This window comes from Hippocampus comes, unplaced genomic scaffold (assembly GCF_001891065.2).
Source record: "Hippocampus comes isolate QL1 unplaced genomic scaffold, H_comes_QL1_v1.1 scaffold1, whole genome shotgun sequence".
NCBI lineage: Eukaryota > Metazoa > Chordata > Actinopteri > Syngnathiformes > Syngnathidae > Hippocampus > Hippocampus comes.
In genome coordinates this window covers 182,663-194,978 of record NW_017805010.1, presented here as the reverse complement: position 1 = coordinate 194,978, position 12,316 = coordinate 182,663, and the positions used below count along the sequence as shown (strand labels likewise).

General features: G+C 41.3%; 2 protein-coding genes across 5 annotated transcripts; one reads left to right on the top strand and one right to left on the bottom strand.

The window, feature by feature from the left end:
- Window positions 1-151: 151 nt before the first annotated feature.
- On the bottom strand, window positions 152-8,691 carry LOC109511726 (glutathione synthetase). The gene is made up of 13 exons (XM_019862982.1): window positions 8,587-8,691; window positions 7,872-8,004; window positions 6,906-7,051; window positions 6,593-6,668; window positions 5,567-5,706; window positions 5,216-5,332; window positions 4,952-5,032; window positions 4,798-4,875; window positions 4,651-4,720; window positions 2,975-3,169; window positions 2,053-2,134; window positions 1,315-1,504; window positions 152-929 (listed from the first exon to the last, which is right to left on the bottom strand). Exons 2-13 carry the CDS (start codon window positions 8,001-8,003, stop codon window positions 806-808), a joined length of 1,431 nt encoding a protein of 476 aa, XP_019718541.1. The 5' UTR covers window position 8,004; window positions 8,587-8,691; the 3' UTR covers window positions 152-805.
- A 74-nt stretch (window positions 8,692-8,765) lies between these two features.
- On the top strand, window positions 8,766-12,273 carry LOC109511728 (U8 snoRNA-decapping enzyme-like). 4 transcript variants are annotated; one of them, XM_019862987.1, is made up of 5 exons: window positions 8,766-8,831; window positions 10,352-10,483; window positions 10,651-10,691; window positions 11,567-11,804; window positions 11,893-12,273. In XM_019862987.1, exons 2-5 carry the CDS (start codon window positions 10,352-10,354, stop codon window positions 12,136-12,138), a joined length of 657 nt encoding a protein of 218 aa, XP_019718546.1. In that variant the 5' UTR covers window positions 8,766-8,831; the 3' UTR covers window positions 12,139-12,273. The 4 variants fall into 4 exon arrangements, with proteins under 4 accessions (XP_019718546.1, XP_019718545.1, XP_019718547.1 ...); XM_019862986.1 differs by having other exon boundaries at window positions 8,788-8,903; XM_019862988.1 differs by lacking the exon at window positions 8,766-8,831 and adding an exon at window positions 8,910-9,200 and having other exon boundaries at window positions 11,567-11,759.
- Window positions 12,274-12,316: the final 43 nt, after the last annotated feature.

The window sequence follows — 12,316 nt, the reverse complement described above, 5'->3', positions numbered from 1 at the left end:
AATGGCTGTCAATTATACACTGATTACCCGACTGGTCCCTAGCCCTCAAGAATAGTGGGGTCCACCACATGTTCCCTTACAACACATCTATGCTAATTAAAACAACCCAAAGCGAGAAGTACCAGTAAGCAAGCAGAGGTGGGCAATTTACACAAATATTTTACAAATCATTTTTTTCGAGCCCAGATAAACTATAATTGTCATGGATTTAACTTATTGTGGGTATTTTTGGGCCTGTTTAGGAAGCTTGGCGGTACCGAGTTGGTGACGATGAGACCGATGGTGGAAAACCCACTTCTGTCCGTGTTAAGTCCATCATTTTTGGAGGTTTTCTGTCTTTCGTGAGCAAGACCGTCGATTATACTAGGATCCTATAATAATAATATTTTCAGATTTACATTAGCAGGGATGTGAATAACATTTTAAAACTAATTTCATCAAGCTTCAACAACTTTTCCCAGCCTTTTGCTGCTTCCTTGTTATTTGAAGATACCAAAAAACATACCAAATTAACAAAACAAAAAAACCCCAAAATAAATCACATCAAAAAAATGCCTAAAAAAAAATCCCAAACTGAAATCATAAGTACCGGTAGTTGTCATTCACCCCGCCTTGAATTTCTGCAATCACAAATGTTGATTAACTTTTGAAATTATCAATGTAGATGATTGCCACAACTGCCATTTGACTTTTTCCTTTCTCAACGTAGACTTGCATGAGGTAGCAGTGGGTATTCCTATGAAATACATAAAAAGATGGTGCATTTGAGCGACTTCTGTTGTCATCCAAATACCAGTGCACCTTCTCAGAAGAGGAGCGGGTTATCCAAAACTGCCACTCCTGCTGCGACCCCACCATCCAAGTGTTCTGAACTTTTGGTCCTCAGAAGATGGCCCACACAGTCGTTCATCACCATGTCTTTACCATGCCTGCAAAGGGATGACGTGAGGAATAAGAAAGACATTTGTGTTCTTGATCGTAGCAATTCCTAGCTGAAACAAGTATCCGACAGTGGCTGAAATGAAATTCTTCACACTGGGCTCGACACTACGCCCAATATGCTCGCAAATGCCATCACGACAGTGCGTGCTGGTAAAACTTTTATTCGGTTGCCCTAGCGCGAGTGCATGTTTTAATGTTCCGACCAGTACTTGGCTGAAAAAAATAGGGTGGAGGCGCTCCAACTCTTTTGGTCTGTCAGAGTGCATGCACCAGGCAGAATTAAAAATAATAAAAAAAAAAAGAATATCCAACATTGGATGTGTATTTTGCCGCGTTAACGGACACAATCAAAAATCAATGGTGACTGCTTACCTGACATAGGTTCCAAAGAAGCCCAGCTCACTGAGACAATTACTAATTTGAAGGGGCGTGCCTCTTCTCAGCAAGTAGTTCTGTGTGGGCACGGGCTGGATCTTATCCATCAGAATAAAGGCCGTCCTCTCAGCACTGTCCTTCACTTTGCCAAGAACCTCACAGATCTCTTGTCCGTAAATGTTGTTTCCTTGGGATAATGAAGTAGATTTTATTTATTCATCCTATCCATCTATCTTAATTTTCTGGATCCTGCAATGCTTGGGGGGGGGGGGGGAGACTAACCCCAACATCATAATCCTTGAATACTCAAAGAGCTATTTGTACCATTTTACCTACAGGGAAAAAAAAGTGGGAGACACAAAACCATTTTGACATCTAAAATGAAGATTGATCACTCTTTCCTTTGTCATAATATACAACCATTAATAAATAACCATATCACAAAATCTCCAAATCTCAAAACTAATGGTTTGGTTTTAATCCAATAAGTTCTTGGTTTGAGTGTGAAACTGTTGACCTTATTTTCATGATCTTTACATTTATAATTACCGGTACATTAAAAAAAAAACTAAAGATGAAAACGATTCACTGAATTTATTTTCTGAAGCCACTGGCAGCCACAGCATAGGGATGAACCTTCCCAAACCCATAAAATGTCACCTTGGAGTTATAAACAGCATAGAAAATGGATGGGATAGCGGTTTTGCATGACATTTTGTTTTTTTGTCAACGTACCTCCTCCTTCTCGCTGAGGCTTCAGGACAAACCGATTTGGCGTCGCCAAAGCCATTGCAACAGTTTTGTCGCCTTCTGCTCCCTTGAGGACAAAGAAGTGAAACCATGGCAAGGATTGTCATCATTATGTAACAATGACATTGCATACTGGCTGAAAGGAAACTTCCTCAAAAGACAGGATCTATATCCACACGCACACACACACACACACACACACACACACACACACACACACACACAAAAAGACAGGATCTATATCCACACACGCACACACACGCACACACACGCACACACGCACACACGCACACACGCACACACGCACACACACACACACACACACACACCATCCAGATCATTTTAGTTACCAATTGAACAGGCATGCCGGTCAAAGTATTAAAACCATTTACATAAGAGTTTTTTTTTTTTTTTGTTAAAGGACAGTGATGTATAAAAGGATCCCTCAGTTTGCAGGGTCAGACATGGACAGGAAAACAAGTGTTGTTTTTTTGCCTCCATTCTTATAGGCCACTATAAGAATGGAGATGATGGCTATTTGTATGTCTCTGAAGAACTCAACATGGTAATAAACAGCATCATCAATAATTATAAGATGACTGTTGGGATACATTGTGGACCTCCATGACAATGGACTTCTAGTTTGGCATATTACCCATGAGAAATGATCAGTTCACAGCTATGACTGCCTGTTTTTTCACGGATTCCGCTGAGCAAATCTTTGATTATAGTGTAGCCTGTTGCTTTGGCATATGCTTGACATCTTGTGAGCCACCAGCATCATCTGTGGATGGGGATTTGGGATGCACCGTCTTTGCAATGTTGCACATACATTTGCAGTGTCACAGCATGGAGTGGCAAAAGAGCTGGCGTGGAACGGTACAAATGAAAAAGTGTTGTTGCTCACCATGTCCAGAGTGTAGAGGCCAGCAAATGTGGCCCTGACTTGCGCCACTATCTGTGGCTGGTCAGGGAAAAAGTGTTCCAGAACACCGGGCTTAGCAAGCACCTGCTGCACCTTCTTTGTTCCAGCCAGGTGGGTGCTGATATCCGGACACTTCACAGCCAAAGAGCACTCCATCATCAGGCGAGCCTCCCAAGCCTATAAGTCAGAACAGTGATTCTTGTGTGGTACCAGTTCTACTCCAGTGACAAGTCAGAATCGTTGAATTAGAACATTCAAACCGTGCAACTTATATGTTATTTGGCTCAAGCTTGCCCCCCACCCCTCACCCGCAATGCAGTACATTTGTCGACTAGTTAAATTTTATCGAACACTTAAGTACAATTCAAGAGCTAGGTTTTAAGGGGGTCTGGTAGCTGGATACTGATGTGCAAGAGGCTTCCACACTAGTGAGGGAGACAGTCTTCACATCAGCATCAGCAGTACAGTTGAGCCGTTGGTCAGAGACAATGACCAGTGCCACTTGATATCAGGGTCTCCCTGGCGCTAAATAAACTTAGCAGGCCACCAGGCTTTTCTGCCACTATTCTTTTTTCTGTTTTTAATAAAAGTGTTTTTTTTAATATCTTGAATTTGTAAAAAATAGATATATATTTATTTTTCACTAATGAAGGGTTTGGTGAATGTGCATATTAACTGGTTGGGTTTGGTACCTCTAAAAAGGTTCAGAACCACTGCCTAACATAATCAATCACTTGTTTTTTTTTTTTATATAAATAAAAAAATAAATAAAACCAACAAACAATATTTTCTGGGTAAATATATTGTGAAAAAATTATCGTGACAGGCTGACCAATAAATAATGTAAATACATTACACTGACGAACGTGAAATATCTATTCTGAGGCTGGTTGAACTCGGCTGCAAGTTTTCTAGGGGGAACCCTGAGGATTGGAACAGAAAGTTGCTCGTCCTCCTTCTTGGCATACTTGAACATTTTTATTTGCCTTTGCGTGTTTGGCTAACCACGCCTTGCACATGAATGAACATGTTTGAATGACAGTACTATCTATCTAATCTAGATTTGTCATCTTCAACTCGACAGTCTCAAAACTTCATTAAGCAGAACCATCGACTGATTGAGGACGAGATGCAGTTTTCTCATTTCTGAAGTGCACATAAACAGATTTTTAAAAAGTGTTTCAAGTGTGCATTTGCTCTCTATCCTTGACAAAGCAGAGATCCTATTGGGCAGCAGAGCATAAACAAGTTTGTTTGAATTTGACACAGGGACAGGAAGCATGTGACTACGAGCTGACAACACGAAAAGAAGAATTCCATCCCGGTCACATTGTCAGTGGATTTTGGGGGCTCCCCAGAAACAGCGCGGTCGAGAGTCAGCACATTTTCTGATTGATCCAAGAATGGAAAATGTTTCATATACTGTACGTGTCCTTTCTTGAGTTAAATGTTGATCGTGTAATTTAATGAAAAATTTGAACTGTGCATACTACAACACATACGCGAAATGAATGCTTGTTTAAAAAATGAGTGTGCTTCACCTTAAAGAAATAAGTCCATACTGTGCATACTACAACACATACGCGAAATGAATGCATGTTTAAAAAATGAGTGTGCTTCACCTTAAATAAGTCCACGTGTACGTATTTTTGGTATACCTTTTCAGACTCGTAGTTCTGAGGCATGTAGCCATTCCTGAAGTAGACCACCGCAACTTCCTGGCTATCACTGAATAAGTGGCAGGATGGAGTTGGATGAAAAAAAGCAAAACAATAGATGGCAGTTGGATATTGATGGACACTTACACAAACAGTCTCTTGTCCTGATCAAGGTTTCCGGATTCAGCGACATCCTCAAAACGCTTTCGTATGGTGGCAATATTCCTGAAAACAAAGGTGTTTAGTTTCAGCATCAAGTTTACTCAAGATACTGCCAAGGTCTTCAGTAATCACAATTTACCTTTTCCACAGCTCATTCTCAATAAATCGTTGATCCAGGGCGTTCCTCTGGTTCTCCTCCACCAAGAACATGACGACCGCTCTTTAATGATAACATGAGTTCCGTGGAACACTCTGCCACCACATACTGGAGATGCATTTTGCATCCGAAATATGGTGCATGATTGTATGAAATGGTCATCTTGGGACAGCCCAAGTGATAGTGATAGTGAAATGGGCTTTTAGACAATCAAGTGTTGTTTATTTAGGTTTTGAGTGGACTTACTGCTTTGATCCATAGAGCTCCCAGGCCTTGGCCACGGCCTTGGCCAGACCAACTGCTGGGTTGTTGTCAATGATGCGCTGGCTCTCTTCCAGCCGGCCAGCAACCCTAAGAATGTGTCTGTTGTAATAAGGCAGAGAACATTTTTATCAATATTAAACAGAAAATATGAAGGGAATACATTCTTTGCAACCTCTGAGGTTGAACCTCATTTGGATTCAGGTCCATTTTTACATGGAGATTTTCCTCACATTCCTAATTGAACAACCTCAGGATCTTTCTGGTATATTAACCCCAAACCACTATCGGTGGATGTCAAATGATTTTTGAGTTACACGGTGATGGCTACTTTACCGGTGTACATCAGGCATTCGTGATGAGAGGCCTCCAAAGCTAGCGGCAAAAGTGTTGATCTCGATCTGTTTTAGAGACGTGTGTCCATCCTCCTTCTGGTCCAGCATGTAATCGGATCGATTCAGACCCAACACAATTGACTGGAAAGACGGCAAGAATACCGTATGACAGACTGACACTGATCAAGACATTGTGACCTCTAAAATGGAATTAGTGTGTATGTACAATATGCAAGCACGCACACATATACAGATAAATATGTGTGTGTGTATCTCTCCCTCTCGCTCTCTCTCTCTCTCTCTCCGCGCCCCCCCTCCCTCTCCCCCCCCCCCCCCTCCCTCCCTCTTGTTCTCCCCATGCCTCCCCATGGGTTTTCTCCGGGTCCTCCGGTTCCCTCCCACATTCCAAAAACATGCATGGCAGATTAATGGAATGTTCTAAATTGTCCAGAGGTCTGACTGCGAGCACCAATGGGTGTTCATCTATGTGTGCCCCGTGATTGGCTGGCAACGAGTTCAGGGTGTACCCCGCCTACTGCCTGAAGACAGCTGGGATAGGCTGCAGCATACCCCCCGCGAACCGGATCACAAAATGTATATATAAAGAGAGAGAGAGAGAGAGAGAGAGAGAGAGAGAGAGAGAGAGAGAGAGAGAGAGAGAGAGAGAGAGAGAGAGGGAGAGAGAGAATTTCTATAGATAGATAGATAGATATCCATATACACTGTATATGTACACACACACACACACACACACACACACAAAATAGCAATTCAATATAAACATGCAGTAAATGGGTTATGGAAACCCATCTTAATGATGTTTTTATGAAGGCTTGGACAACATTTCTTAGTTCAGCACAGACGTAATTCTTCATCTTAACTAAACTTACATCATGAGTTGGAACATTTTCAGACTTTTTTTTTTTTGTTCAGTGTTAGGTCCCTGAATGCATTCCTGGCTAAAAAAAGTTTTTTTTAATTAATGGCTACGTTTGGAAAAGCATGTTATTGAGGTGGGCTCTCGTACCTGCAACCTTCCTTCTTTCAGGACCTGCTGGTGGATCTTGAACAATCTTGCAGTGAAATCATCCACAGCAATGGTGCTGCAGTAGAATATATAAAAATGTGTCAAAATAAGGCAATTGTTTTCCTTCATTATATTTTTTAATGTTTATCGATTAGCTTCAGAAAGATTGCAAAAAGAACTGGCTATTTTAGAGGTTTGTCCGACCAACATTTTCAACTTCAAATCTGAAGCATCTTTCTTATTTTACGAGACATCTTGCAGTCTATTCGGTTTGATTTATATTTGACACCCCAGTATGAAGGTGGCATTCTACCTGGCAAGAGCCGCTTGCAGGAAGTCAGGATCTTGGCTGATCTTATCAACCAGTGTGTTGTAATGAGTTTGCACTGCCATGGCTTGGAGGAAAGGAGCTTTCGGCACAGGTGTGGGGAAGAGCGTGAAGGGGGCATATGTCACCACCTAAAATACAAAAGTGCAATCGTGATATACAAGTGATTGCTCGGAACGAAATGGGGATCCGCATCTGGATCTACACTTCCTTGGTCCACAATCCACCCCTCTAACAAAGGCTCTTGGAAATCATTTTGAGTAGTTTTTTCCAATTAGGCTAAATAACTAACAGGAATGTAGCAAGACATATACCGTGTCGGTGCTGATTCGCTATGTCTGCACTTCCACGAAAAAAAACGCTCGAATACTACGACACCAGTACCTCTTTTCCAGCCTGACATACAACTTCCAGGCAGATGGCAGCGATGTCATTGAAGTGTTGATATAGTACTTTAAAGTAAACATGGATGACAACGCTTTGTTAGATGATTGAAAATTATGTTCTGCTTGGGCCTCATGAGCCTGTTCAGGAAGCACCAAGTGTCAGCCAGCTGCACCTCTGTCACAATGCCACTGACACATGTCGCAATGAGTAAAGAGAAGTCAGCGATGATGTTGAAATTACTGTATAATTATATTTGTTGTCACTACCAATGCTCTAAAATTGGCAAATTAAAAGCAATGAAAAAATAGATGTTTCGAAACATCAGCACCACTCAACCCCTAACAGCCCCCCCTCCCACACACACACACACACACCCCTTGGCGGTGAATGGTTGCCGGTCCATGAAATGTCAAGTTACATTAACTTTAATATTATGGTACTTAGAACACATGACTAAATACTTTTTTTAACAGGTAACTCATAACTGTATCCGAATACATTTTTACAAGTAACCCTCCCAACCCTGGTCCTACTACCGCTGGCAAAAAGATGGAAAATTCTCACCTCTGAGGAGTTGGGGGATTCTTTAACCCTCATAAGGACACCTTGTAAAAGTGCAGCATCTTTTGCCACAACCGCTAAATCATTTATGAGGGTTGCATTCATCAGAAGATCACTTGGTATCCCTTGGGCCATTCTGAAACACATTTAAGACATAAAACACACACAAATACACCCAGAGCAAATAGAAATTTGTTGAATAGTAGCACAGGTGTAGTTATGCAATTATCAATACAAGGAACATTCAGCTGTTAATACTTGTTAACTAGTTTGGTGTCATTCATCGAACGAAATTGCAAAACTTAATATTGAGCAACAAGAAATATTTTGCACATGCATTTTAATTGTGAGTGGGCAGCGTGGGATCGGTTCCCACTCAGTGACGGTGTGGATATCGGTGTGAATGGTTGTTTGTCTTAAATATATGCCCTGCGTCTGAGTGGCGACCAGTTCGGGGGGTCGTCAGCCTTTCCCCCTAAATTAGTTAGCTCGGGTAAGATCCAACACCCCTCACGACCCTGTTCAACATAACCGGTGTTGAAAATGGATGGATGAATGTTTGACACGTAATAATGCACCTATTAGCCTTATGCAAACGGGATTTTAACAAAGTGCAGGACATAGTCCAAAAATACCATAAACGTCCCTTTTAGGTGTCTTTCTTCTTGTGTAGTATAAACATTCTTTGAGTTAAATTTGCACGAATGTCAAAAGATACCTGTGTGAGCTTTCCGGATTACGTCTGGAGCAATCGCTGTACGAGGAAACGATTAATCCCGCCGCAGACACAAATAGCTTTATCTGTACCGTACTACCCAGACTCGGAAGTGCAAACGTGTAACCACGTGTAGTCTTTCTGTGCTTCCTTCGCTATTGGCTACACGTAGACACGTGATTAAAGCACCCAATCTCTGAGTTGAACAATAAAATCCAGGAAGTTGCTGAGCACAGCGTTGATGGAAAGTGAGGCTGTTACTCCTCTCTTCTTTTGCAATTTGTAATTTCACATTTTGCACCAAGAATACGTTTACCAACGTAGCTAGCCATCTTCTGTTTGACGTAATTGTTATTTCCAGTTTCTGGGTTTCAAACGCCGTCTGAAAACCGTCACATCATTATAAATTGTTGTGTGGTGTCTGTTAAATAGAATCTCACTTAACATGTTTCTAAATATATCGTTGTTCAATGTTTGTACAGATACAGATATGTGTGATGTCATACATGCTGTGATCATGACATCGCCCTTCAATGTCGCCAGTTGTTTAAAAAAAAAAAAGAAATCTGCAAAATGATCTGGATTGGCAAATCCAATGTTTTTCTATGCATGATCAGGTAATCCTACTAATTCGTTTATTTGTTAGTCCAATTTTTCAAAGGCTACACCGTTTTCGAGATTACCAAATCCCGATTACCACTGCTATAAATGAGACAATATATCGCAATGTAAAGAACCACAAAGAACAACAAATAGATGTGTCAACATCGAGTCACTTTAAAGTATTTTTTTAAAGACAAAACAAACGTCCATTTCTATTCATCATTTATTTTACGAACACTCATGTGAGCCAAAAGTAATAATACAGCATCAACAAATACATTTTAAATATTCAACCAGCAAGGCATATATGGGAATGGAGAAAAATATTTTATTGTGACTACTGTGTATAGTGACTGTAAATTGTTTCATGACAGCAGCTGTTGTGAAAGTGGTATAATATAACAAATGTTGAGTTGGAATGTATGCATGTGATTTGTAAAAAATGTTTTGTTTTTACTGTTTACTTATCATACAATCACAATATTTACTTGTTTGATTTGTAATTGATATTGTTCCAAAAATTGTTCAACTTTTGGGTCACTTGACTTTGGAGTTGTTAGTCCAGCAAAAATATACCGTTATCATTTTTTAAAATATTATGTCTTAGAAAGAGTGGTTTGCACGTCGGGCTCAGGCACTCCAGCTTGAAAAAAAAACATGCACGTTTGGTTCACTTGGGATTAATTTTTTCATCCAAAATCAGATGGGATAACTCCATTTGAACCCCAACTTTTGTCAAGACAAGAAAAATGATGAAATGGTAAATCGGTTTTCGCAACATTTACTAAACCAAGGCACATATTTTACATTAAAAGCAAATCTCCCCGCACACCACCAAACTAAAATGTGACATTTGATCAATTCCCATAACAACACCTGAAAAATGTGGAACCCTTCAACCCTGTACCACCAGAGGGTAGTAAAGCATTCTGCATATACCCAGCCTTTCCGCGTGTTTCCTGGATTGACACATTCACGCAACTTCATTTCCGCAGGTCTTGGTAAAAGCTTGAATATGAAAGATGGGGAGCAATAAGAGAACTTGAATGATGTCTTGCTTTCACTGCACAGCAGAAGGGCAACGTTCAAGGATATGAGAATGCTCTGAACTGTGACAAGTGGGTCATGTTGTATCACAGTGCACTGTTTGTTTCTGTACTCGTAGATGGCAAATGGACAGCTGTCAAGGGCCGAAGCATTGGCCTTCTCAGGCTACAGACACGCATGTCATGTGATGCTCTACTCTGACACGAAAAGTCTGCTTTTTGGTAGAACTCCCATCAAACATGTCATACTGGTGAGGGGGGGGGGACAGGCATAAATGCAAACATTTGAAATGCCTTAGGAAAATCCTATGCATTTAAATTTGAGCTAAATTCTCACTAGTTTATGTCGGAAATGTGTTAACATGTTTGGAAGTGGTGTGTGAGTGTATAACAGCCTTTGTCCTGTCACATCCCACAGATGCAGATGCGCTTTGACGGTCTGCTGGGTTTCCCTGGCGGGTGAGTCTCTCCTACTGCTTTTATTTTATTACTTCACATCCATCTACCAATTCTCTGTATGATCTCAAAATGCATTTCAAAGATCCAATCATTTTTGTTCAGTTTCTTACATCTTTTTACGAGACTATTTATTTTACTGATCATATTCCATCAAGGTGGAATTCAACTTCAGAAGGGTGCATCTATCAACCTAACTGCATCAACGGAAAAGTTGACTATTAGTTGAGCAATTCGGGAATTATTTGACATATATACGGTTCCAAACTTGCACAAAAATTAAGAACCCAGAGGCATTTCATCATGCGAGACCTGAATGTATCATCAGACTTCGGTTCAGGGAAAATGTCAAGAATGCTTCTTTAGTGCCTGGTTTCATTCGGGTCACAGGTGAGCTGGAGCCGATCTCTGATGCCTTCTGGGCAAAATGTGGCGTACTTCCAGGAGTAGTCACAAGGAAATCACAAGACCATATTAAGTTGAACTGTTCATTGTATTTTGTCATGTCTTTGTAATTTTGTTCCAAAACCCCGGAAGAGGACCAATGAATGGGAAAAAAATGTGATGATGGCCGATAGAACTTCAGAAGAAACATACAGTATGGCAAAATGAAAATACACAAACCACTTTCAAGGCTGCTCAGTACTAAACAGCAAAACAGTAATGCTTTAATTCTCAAGTAAAACTCTGAACTCACCTGCCTCCAATTTACCTGGGGGCGTGTGAATTGAAAACTTCATCCGGATGGCCTTTCGTTATCAATCCGCTCTCCATATTGATTCAACTCACATGTGGAAGGTCACTTTGGAGCAATTTCCCCCAAATTGTTGATATGCATTCCTATTTTATTTCCAAACCTTTGACCGCCCATCCTCCAGGTTTGTTAATCAATCACAAGAGAGTCTGGAGGCGGGGCTTTGTAGGGAATTACAGGAGGAGCTGGGTGTGGCTCTTTCGATATCCGAAGACGATCATGTGGATGCTCGCCATGCCCCCAGAACCGCTCCCTGCTCCCCCCGTCTCATCACTCACTTCTATGTGAAGAAGCTAACAGAGGAGCAGATTAAGGAGGTAGAGCAAGCGTCTGCATCCACAGCAAGAGATCACGGCCAGGAGGTAGTGTTGCCTCGAGAATGCCAGATTGCAGCCATTTTTCCCAATCCCATGCTCTGTTCCCCACTGCCCCTATCTCGCTTATGGCAAGGTCCTTGGGATGGTACGAGTCCCTCTCTACACTACAAAAAATGGAGGAGGCCTCTCCTCGTTCCTGTCACACGCGTTCATCGGGAATGCTCGCACCCAGCTGCTCGACTCTCTACTCCGCCTCCGCCTGCTTGCCCCAGAGGACCTGCACAAAGCCCTCAAGCACTCAATGAAGACACATGCACACAGTGCAGGGGACCTGCAAGCAGCGCTTGCGCTGACGGCAGCCAAGAGGGATCAGTCTTGAATCATGGACTGCACACACAGATGTACAGTCACAATGTAGATCATATTTTAAATTCACCCACATTCAACTTTTGTGTTGGTATTCTAAAAAGAAAATCAAATAAAATTGTGCCACTTACTAGTGAGCTTCATCCAATGTCCTTCTTGTTGCCATTCTTTTTTCAAATCACACTATATAT